Genomic DNA, 9,499 nt, shown 5'->3' with positions numbered 1-9,499 from the left:
GGCTCTCCAGGCTTCTGATGCCCCTAAAGAGTGAGCCCTCATGTCCCCGGGCATGAAGTCCGAGATAATTGGGTGTCTTTGGCCAAGTAGAGGCACTTTCGTTTTCTTTCAGGCTCATAGACCGACTGAGCCTCTCCGGCTCCCCTCAGCTTCTTGGCAGGACCGGAAAAGGACCAGTAAAGAAAGAGGGCCTCTCCCGTGACTGTCAGGAGGCCTCATAGCTCATTGGGTTTTGGGTGCTTTTTGCAGGCAGAAGAGATGTTTTGCCCTAGTAGCTGGGATCGTGCAGCCGGGTGTGTGTGATCAGAACCTCTGACCGTTGCAAGGTCTTGCTGAATTGGCAGGCGCGGCGGCATGGGGGTGCACAGCTCTTGTTCAGCTTGCCCGTTTGAGGTGTAAATGGTGAATCAGTGCCTGTGGTCTGCAACGGTTGCTTAGYGGGGTGCTGTGGCACCTTTTCGGGGATGCTTCATCCACCCTTTCRTTTTCTGRGTGTTGAGCCTACRTTAATTTGTAAGCCATGAATTTTCTGTAGAGAGAGTGGTGAGAGTCATTTCTGTAACCCTCACAGTTACGGGGGGCAAACAAGGCATCCAAGCGGTAAAGCCACGAGACAATGGGCTTTCAGACAAGAAGGTCACTACTGCAGCGTCTTGACTAGATGTAACGTGGGTGATTAATTTTGATTCCAGAAACGTTATCAGAAGGCCTGGGAAGAGGCGAAGGCGAAAAGCTACGACATAAGAGCCGATGCCATTCCCATCAAGCATGCCAAGACTTCCAGAGACATTGCTAGTGAGGTACAGTCTTCCTTGAAGGTTTTTGCTCTGTGTGTGTGTGTGTGTGTGTGCGCGAAGCACAGCAGAACTGAGAGAAGTTCAGTTCAGCTAGAAGCAGTACAGTGTTTTGTGCCCCCGGGTTATTCTGAAACCTGTACTGAGCATGTCTGTCTTTCTGCAACTTCACTGATGATTTGGGGAGTATCTTGTTTGGGTCCCTGAGCGACCGCGTTTTGAGTGGACCTGAGTTTTGCCTGTGTTGAGTCAGTACCTCTGGGAAATCGGTTGGAAGGGCTGGCAAGTGTGGGACCTCAAGGCCCTTTTTTTGCCTCCCACGTTTAGCTGGGAAGCGTGTGGCTATTGGCTTTCTTTTTACATTTACCAGTACAAGTACAAAGAAACCCACGAGAAGCAGAAAGGGCACTACATTGGGTGCCGAACYGCAAAGGAGGATCCCAAGYTGTCGTGGGCTGCGCGTGCGATGCTGCTGCAGAACGACCGAATCTACCGGAAGGCATACCACGATTCGAAGGCCCGGATCCACATTCCGGTYGACATGRTGTCCGTCCAGGCAGCCAAGGAATGCCAGACGCTCGTCAGCGATGTTGACTACCGGCAGCACCTCCACCAGTGGACCTGTCTGCCTGACCAGAATGACGTGATCCAAGCAAGGAAGGCCTATGACCTGCAGAGTGATGTGCGTATATTTAGAGATATGGGAGATACTACTCTACTATTTTTGCTCTTTAAAGTATTATATTCTCATTTAGACTGTTTGGTATTCTACAGTCAGAAAGGATTTATCTTAAGACAGCTTACTTCAGTTTTTCATGGTTTTTGTTCTTTTCAAAGTATGGATTTATTCTGTGAATTCTGAAGAGTTTTGATATTAGTATCTACTGTGTTACTGTATGCTTTTGGAGAGGTGTGGTTTGGAGATGATGAAGGATTTGTCTCTCTTGATGGGACTTATGATATATCAACTCTGTTTTCTCTTTGTAATCAAATGGCTTTTGTTACTCCTCTTTATGAAAGTCCTCTTGGAAATTTATTTAATGACCAGGAAAGCTATGTAAGACACCAGGTAAGCTGTTGTAGTGACTGATATCATGGAAGTAGGAGTCAGTGCAGCTGATTTCCTTTCTTGGCTTTGCTGCTTAACAGTCAGTGATCACTCTTCCTCTGTTTCCAGTTTGGGTTTAGAGGGTGAGATTAATGTTCCTCATTGAAGGTTTTGCTCAATTAAAATTTAAGTAGTGTGACCTGCTACTAGTTTTGGAAGTATGCTGTGTACCTCTAGTCCCCATTTTCTCCATACCAGTTTTTTACTCCTTTTTGTCAAACTTTGTGGTGGGCAGCTTGTTTTGATGTTTGGACTCATAAATCATTTAAGTAAGTAGGGAAATGAATATTTTGGAGGGGACAGGAAGACTCTTTTGAGATCTTAAGCCTCCTCTTATCGTTTTTAACAGCCATTTTATTCAGTTGTTTCCCCCTTATTTAACTTCATAAGGTTTAAAATGTTTAAGAAACAGACTACTTAAAATCTGTTTCCCAGGTTGCATTTTACTTGTGACACTGACACAAGTCCCTTGTATATGAAAAGTATTCTAGCTCTGGCTGATGTGGCAACACTTACTGGAACACTTACTGCTTAGTACAGTTTAAAATAATTAAGACAGTCCTTTTAAACAAAATATTCTTTCTTTTTAACCCTCTCTGTTACAGGTTGTCTATAAGTCAGATCTGGAATGGCTCCGTGGAATTGGCTGGTTGCCAAATGACTCTCCTGATGTAAAGAGAGTGAAGCATGCCCAGGATCTCCTGAGTGACAATGTGTACCGTACCCCTATAGAAAGCCTGAAATTCACCAGTGTTGTTGATTCTCCAGATGTTCTTCAAGCTAAAGTTAATGCTGAACAAGTCAGCATTGTACGTAGCAACATTTTAAAAGTTTTTCATTGTTTCAGGACTATAAATAATTAAGGAGAGATCTCACTGCTGAAATATAAAATCAGTCAGTTGTATTTTAAGACAAGTTTAGTGTTTGTCTAATAATTCAGGAGGGATTTATGGAATTTTATGTTATCAACAAGTGGAATTAGTTCTGTATTTCCAATATAATAAAATAAACTATTTTAACAGCCAAAATATAAAGAAGCCTGGGAAAAGGACAAGACTATGATACATATGATGTCAGACACACCTGCAATCAACCTAGCGAAGACTAATGCTCTTAATTATAGCCAGGTATGTTTATCGTTCTAATATCTTACATTTTTATAAAATAGAAATGATACCCTGTGAATTTCAACTTCCTAAGAAATTATTTATGAACTTGTAGATTAAGTCATGTGGATCTCATTGAAGTGAGTCCTCATACAGGGCTTGCAGCATTCCCATACCTGTGCTGAGCATTTTTACAGTACTTAGACATTTTTAAATAAATGCTTGCATTCAACTATTTAAAAATGATTAATATAATGCATCATTGTGATAGTATTTTGTTGAAATGTAAGAGAGCCTAAGGCATATAAATATTTACTAAATTTCTGCAAACACCCTCTGTGCAGTATGGGTTGCAAAACCTGTGTTACAGGTACTGGACATGTTTGAAAGGCAGTAAGATTTACAGCATTATTTATGGCAGGGAGCAGGAGTAATACACAAAAAATTCACATGGTATTTCAGCAAACAAATGGCAGTAAACTATGTGTTCCTTTAATGGCAAATGTCAGAGTATTATTAAGCATATGTCTGACATTTTTCTGTCTTTCAGAAACTGTACAAAGAAGCTTGGGATGAGTTGAAGATGAGTTGTGATTTGAGAGCAGATGCAATCCCAATCAAGGCAGCCAAAGCTTCCAGAGAAATTGCTAGTGATGTAAGTGCAGAAAGAGGCATTTAGCTCTTCACATGCTTCCCTAGAGCCACTTCATGATAACTACTAGTAATGGTGGTCTTTGTTCTTTACCCCAGTATAAATACAAACTGGAGCACGAGAAACAGAAAGGACATTATGTTGGAGTTCCGAACGCCAAAGCAGATACGAGAATGCGCTTTGCCCTTGGCATAGGCAAGGTTCAGAGTGAACTAGAGTACAAGAAGCACTTTGCCAAATGGAAGACACAGTGCCACCTGCCAGCGGATATGCTATCCGTCCTGTCAGCCAAGCATGGTCAGGCTTTGGTCAGCGATATTGATTACCGTCATTACTTGCATCAGTGGATCTGTCTTCCAGATCAGAATGATGTCATACAAGCGAGGAAAGCCTACGATCTTCAGAGTGATGTAGGTTAACACAAAATCTTAATTTATCTTACTACTTTCTTGTCTCATACTGGTCTGCTTCAGCTCTCACTGAAGTCAGTGGGAATCTTCTGTTGAATTCGGTAAGAATTGGCTTTGCCTTTTATTAAGAATGCATAGTGTATACCACTATTATTTACTGGCAAGTTTGAAGTGTGATAAATTTAGATATAGTGCTGATATTGGAAGTCTTGCTTTCCTTTTAACCAGTGGAAGTAAGTGTCATTATTGATGAAACTTGCTGGATTGTACAGGGGAGTGTGGCTAACAACATGGACTCTATTTTGTCTTCCCAGGCTGTTTACAAATCTGATTTAGAATGGCTACGTGGAATTGGATGGTTGCCAAATGATTCAGTTGGGATCAACCATGTCAAATATGCTGGAGACCTCTTGAATGAGGTAAAAAAAAAAAAAATTCAGTAGTAAAATTTTCTCAAGGGATTTCTTAATTTTAAGTATTTTTAATGGTTAAATACATCAATATTTCATTAAATTTTATTATAAAAAATGCAACAACTGCAATATTTCCACAGTGTTCGTTGTTTATGGAGAGATTTTCTTCCCATGTAATCTTTGTTTTCTTCTCTCTATATTCAGAATTTCTGTGTTAGCTATAAAGTACAGTATAATCTGATTGTAATTTCATCTTTTTTCTCTTGTACAGAAAAAGTATCGTACAAAAGCTGAAACTCTTCCATTTACTCCAGTGGCAGACAGAGTTGATTATATCACAGCAAAGAATAGTGGTGAAATTCTTAGTGATGTAAGTCTGCTGGCGTATTTCCAGGCTGTTAACTTGATCTGCATGTTTACATGGTAGGATTTTATTGTTATGAAGAAAAACAAGACTAAGGAATTCTGGACAATCTCTGGGAATTCTGTGATTGTGTAGGGTTCAGATGAACACGACACTATTAGCTCAATGGCTTATGAGGGAAGAAGCTCCTCAAGCAGAGTAGCATCTAGTGCGTTGTTCTTCGACATGTGAAAAGCCATTGCTAGTTCTGTGACCAGTCCCTTCTTTCAGTCTTGGCTGATATCTTTGATGATCATCGAGAACGTGATGAATTTCAGTGATGTCAGTATGATCATCTTTCAGCTTTGCTGGTGAATGTGTCTATTAGTGGTGTTGTCAAGGGAAGACCATGGGTAAACAGCTACTTCTACTCTGGCAACCAGAACATTTATCCCTTTTCACTTACACCAATATGAGTTTACCCGCTTTTTAGCTTACTGCTGTGTTACAGTAAACATGAGAAAAGCTGGTGTGCAATCACCTTGCCCTTCTTAATATCTTTTTGAAAGCTAGCCTGCGAGAAGCTGGCCTGTGAACATGAAATGACATGACTCGCCCTCAATTCATGAGTTTGTGCTTATTTTCAGTGTGCTTCCCGCTGGAGAACAGGGCAAGCTAAACACTTACATGAACTCAAACACTGGTAAAAGGATGACACTGACAACGATACGGTTGAAATGAATGGCAGGCAGGCTGCCATGCAACCACACGCAAACATTTGGGCATGTCCTGTGTCTGGGAATATGACTCAGAGTGTGTGTGTCTGTGTGTCTGTGTCTGTGTGTGTGCACACATATGTGTCTGGGAGGTTCTCAAATGCTGCATTCACTTAGAGATCATGCTGAGTAGAGAAACAGGAGATTCGGTCTTCAAATGCTCAAAATCTGCTGTCCTGCTTCAAACGCTTCTTGCTGTAGCTGGGCTATCGGCTGTAGATCCTGGTAGACCAAACAGCCAGCATAATTTTAGCTTCTGAGGATTCATCCCTATCCATCCAGCCATACTGGAACAAGCTTTCAAAATTTTCTCTGGCAAATTTTGTGATTTCTTTTCTTGCGTAACTTCCTTTTAAAAAATATCCATTTGGATGCATATTTGATGTGTCGTATCCAGTAGCCTTGAAAATTCATTCTTCTACATTATTTTGTGCATAAAATGTGGGTCTTGATACTCTGTTTTGCAAATGTTGTGATGATGTTGCGAGTCAATCATTTATTTCTGTGTTCTAGATTAAATATCACAAAGCATGGAATGAGGTCAAGTCCAATTACACTCTAACAGATACGCCACAGCTAGATATGGCCCGAGAGGCAGCCAGAATCCTTAACCAGGTATGTGTTCTTTCCGTGATCGTCTGACGATTTCTAATCACATTAATAGCTCTATAGGGGAATTTACAAAACTTGCCTCGCTAAGAACATCCTGAGGGAAGGATTCATTTTCCTTACACTTTAATATAAGTTACATATACACGGTAATAACAATGATTATAGTAGTTTTAAATTCCTTCTCACTTTTATTTTCCACAGAGTTTATACAAGGAAAGTTGGGAGAAAGAAAAAGCCACTGGTTACCTCTTACCTCCTGACACTGTGCAGATCTGTCATGCCAAGCGCTCAAATGATGTCCAAAGTGAGGTAATAATTTTTTCTCATCACTTTAGGAAGGGAGTGCTTGGAAGCCTTGGAATGTTAAAAACCTTGCAAATTCGGCAACTGAGAGCTGATAAGGTTTTGTGTTAGGGGCAACACCCGGCAGAGTTTTCATAACCCATGAAGTCCACTGTCCTCCAAACAGTTTTTCCATTTATGATATTATGGGTTTTGTGAGTATCAGTGCTTAAAGGTCAGATTCCCCTTTCCATCTTCACCTTGTCCAGAAACAGTCCTTTTGAAATCAACTAAGTATAGACCTTCATATTTTATCTGTTTTAAATAATTGAAAGGATATGTTTATAATATATAGTTTGATTACACTTTTTGGCATATCTGGAGGCTTCCTCCTCGAAAAACTTTAAGATGATATGCATATTGCAGTCTGAATTTTTGCATAATAGATGTTGAAATTATTACATGGCACTAAGCTACTGAACATACATTTTAACAAAACTGTGGTGCAAATACTTTCAATAAACTGCAACTCTTCAGACAGTCTCAAATAATTTGTTAGAAAAATGTGTTACAGAACTGAAGTTAAGTGCATTTCAGCAAACATTTTCTAACAAGACTTTTCTCTTGTGTTGAAAATACTGTTTACTAAAAATGGTAGCATATTAATCTAGAAAATTATATATTTTGAAGTTGAAGGAGTATATAGATTAACATTACTGTTTGTATCATAACATTTTTATCTGGTCGTGTACTGAAAACTTAAGACTGCAGTTGACAAGTCCCTGTCTCCATAATAAGGTCTCAATCTGCTCTTTGTGTTGACAAAAGCATAGCTTTTCACAGGTTAAAAAAAAGAGTAGATATAATCTGTGTTGATTTTTACCTATTTCTCCCCTCTTCCATCAGCTTAAATACAAAGCTGACTATGTGAAACAAAGAGGACACTATGTTGGAGTTCCCTCTATGAGAGATGACCCCAAACTGGTGTGGTTTGAGCACGCAGGCGAGATCCAGAATGACAGATTGTACAAATCAGATTATCACAAAACTAAGTCCAAAATTCACATTCCTCCGGATATGGTGTCAGTTATAGCAGCCAAGGAATGCCAGACCTTGGTCAGTGATATCGATTACCGCCAATACCTGCATGAATGGACATGTCATCCTGACCAGAATGACTGTATTCAGGCAAGGAAGGCCTATGATCTACAAAGCGATGTAAGTGGTTTTATATGCATGCTATGTAATATGCACTTTGGTTGGTCTAAGTGTATTGTCCTTAATACATAAGACTGAAAAGTGTCACCCTGGATTAAATAATTTCTTTTCTTTTTGATTTCTTTTTATTGTTTAGAATATTTACAAATCTGATTTGGAATGGCTCCGTGGCTGTGGTTGGATTCCTCTGGATTCAGTGGAACACAAGAAAGTTAAGAATGCACAAGAATTGATAAATAAGGTGAGAGAAAATATTGTAGCTGTTAGTGATTAACTCTTATTTCTCATGCACAATATTTAAGAAAATATTTCTTCTCTTTGCAGAGAGCATATACAAAAGAAGCCCTTGATAACTTTTCCAATTATACAAGCGTGGTTGACACTCCAGACATTGTTTTGGCAAAGATTAACTCTGTCAATCAGAGTGATGTATGTACTTTCATTTTTTTAATAGAAACTGTTACATTAGTAGAATTAGTAAATGACTTAATTGCTTTTGCTAGACTGTATATTTAGCACTGTGTATGTATGTTTGTGTGCACGTGCATGCTTCACTAATAATAGACTTATTGGGGTAAATAAGTGGCACAGTAAAAGTCATCGAAGTGAATAGCACAATATTACTATCCAAAATAATTTTGCATTTTTCTGTAGAAGAATATAGGATGTCCCTTATTTAGAGTTTACATAGATTGTGCTTATAGTCATTTAAAATTGAGTCCTGTTCATGATGAATTGCAGTATATTTTACAATACTGGCTGAGTTCATGGCAGTGCTGCTAACCTGTGTTTGCTGACCAGGATGTTTAATTTCACTGCGATACTGTGGGGATTTTGTGATGTGATGTACTGGTGACATTTGCTACATACCGTAGTGGCTGGAAGATACTACCAGCCTCACTGAAGATGTGATAATGTAACTGAAGATAAACATCTGCTTCTGATAGATAGACTGGTTGGGCTAATTTACTTCTCTTCTTCGTGGAGTTAACGTAGTATCTGTTTTCTTTTTTAGCTAAAATACAAAGAAACATTTAACCTTGAGAAAGGCCAGTACATTGGGTCTGATGATACTCCTGCGCTGAACCATGCCAGAGACATGGCCTTGCTATATAGTGATGTAAGGTTTGATAAATACCTGATTAAGTTTTAGTTTATTTTTTTGACTGGACTTCAGAAAGCTGTGTTCTATTTCTAGTTCTGTCACTGATCTACTGGGTGACTCTGGGAAAGTCATTTAATGTTTTTGTTCTCCCGTTTTTCCCCAGTTTGGATAATGGGGATAATGATAATTTCTTTCCTCGCTGACCTGATCTTAAAGCAGTGCTGCATGGCACTGGGTAGTTGCAGTACCAATAGTGTTTGTGTGACAAAAATGCTTTATAATTCCATTTAATAATGTCTCCCTAGACTACTGGTGAAGTTTACATTTATTTTTTGGTTACAGAAAACTGTAGATCATTTACAGTATTAAGCAGTTACTTCTGAGTAGTCTCATTAATTTTAATATGAAATCTCTGTTTTTGAAAATGTAGTGACTACTCATTCACGTGAATAGGAGCTTTATAGTTTAGTCTGAATGTAAATATGTTTAATATTTAACTATATATGATTTATTAGAAAAATACCACTGACACAGCTAATGCTCTTATAGTAAACAATAGTATTAATAGTACTCGGGAATTATTCACAATTTTGAACATACACCTGTAGAATTTTATATAGCACTTCTAACCAAGAATTCATATCTATATTTTGATAAGCAAGAATTCATATCTATATTTT

The 9,499-nt window shown here is 38.9% G+C and overlaps 1 protein-coding gene across 1 annotated transcript in view; it reads left to right on the top strand.

The window, feature by feature from the left end:
* Window positions 1-692: 692 nt before the first annotated feature.
* Window positions 693-9,499, top strand: part of NEB (nebulin) — a gene marked incomplete at its 5' end in the record, with an annotated part of 66,319 nt that continues 57,512 nt past the window's right edge. The window contains 14 exons of the mRNA XM_026088977.1: window positions 693-800; window positions 1,165-1,476; window positions 2,508-2,711; window positions 2,925-3,029; window positions 3,559-3,663; window positions 3,759-4,070; window positions 4,385-4,489; window positions 4,755-4,853; window positions 6,116-6,217; window positions 6,416-6,523; window positions 7,403-7,714; window positions 7,851-7,955; window positions 8,039-8,143; window positions 8,730-8,834. Coding sequence (XP_025944762.1) covers window positions 693-800; window positions 1,165-1,476; window positions 2,508-2,711; window positions 2,925-3,029; window positions 3,559-3,663; window positions 3,759-4,070; window positions 4,385-4,489; window positions 4,755-4,853; window positions 6,116-6,217; window positions 6,416-6,523; window positions 7,403-7,714; window positions 7,851-7,955; window positions 8,039-8,143; window positions 8,730-8,834 — 2,187 coding nt within the window. The remainder of the gene's footprint in view (window positions 801-1,164; window positions 1,477-2,507; window positions 2,712-2,924; window positions 3,030-3,558; window positions 3,664-3,758; window positions 4,071-4,384; window positions 4,490-4,754; window positions 4,854-6,115; window positions 6,218-6,415; window positions 6,524-7,402; window positions 7,715-7,850; window positions 7,956-8,038; window positions 8,144-8,729; window positions 8,835-9,499) is intronic.

This window comes from Apteryx rowi, unplaced genomic scaffold, assembly GCF_003343035.1.
Source record: "Apteryx rowi isolate R43461 unplaced genomic scaffold, aptRow1 scaffold_8, whole genome shotgun sequence".
NCBI classification, from domain to species: Eukaryota; Metazoa; Chordata; class Aves; order Apterygiformes; family Apterygidae; genus Apteryx; species Apteryx rowi.
The sequence above is the reverse complement of the archived record's forward strand: the minus strand, read 5'-3'. Positions and strand labels throughout refer to the sequence as shown.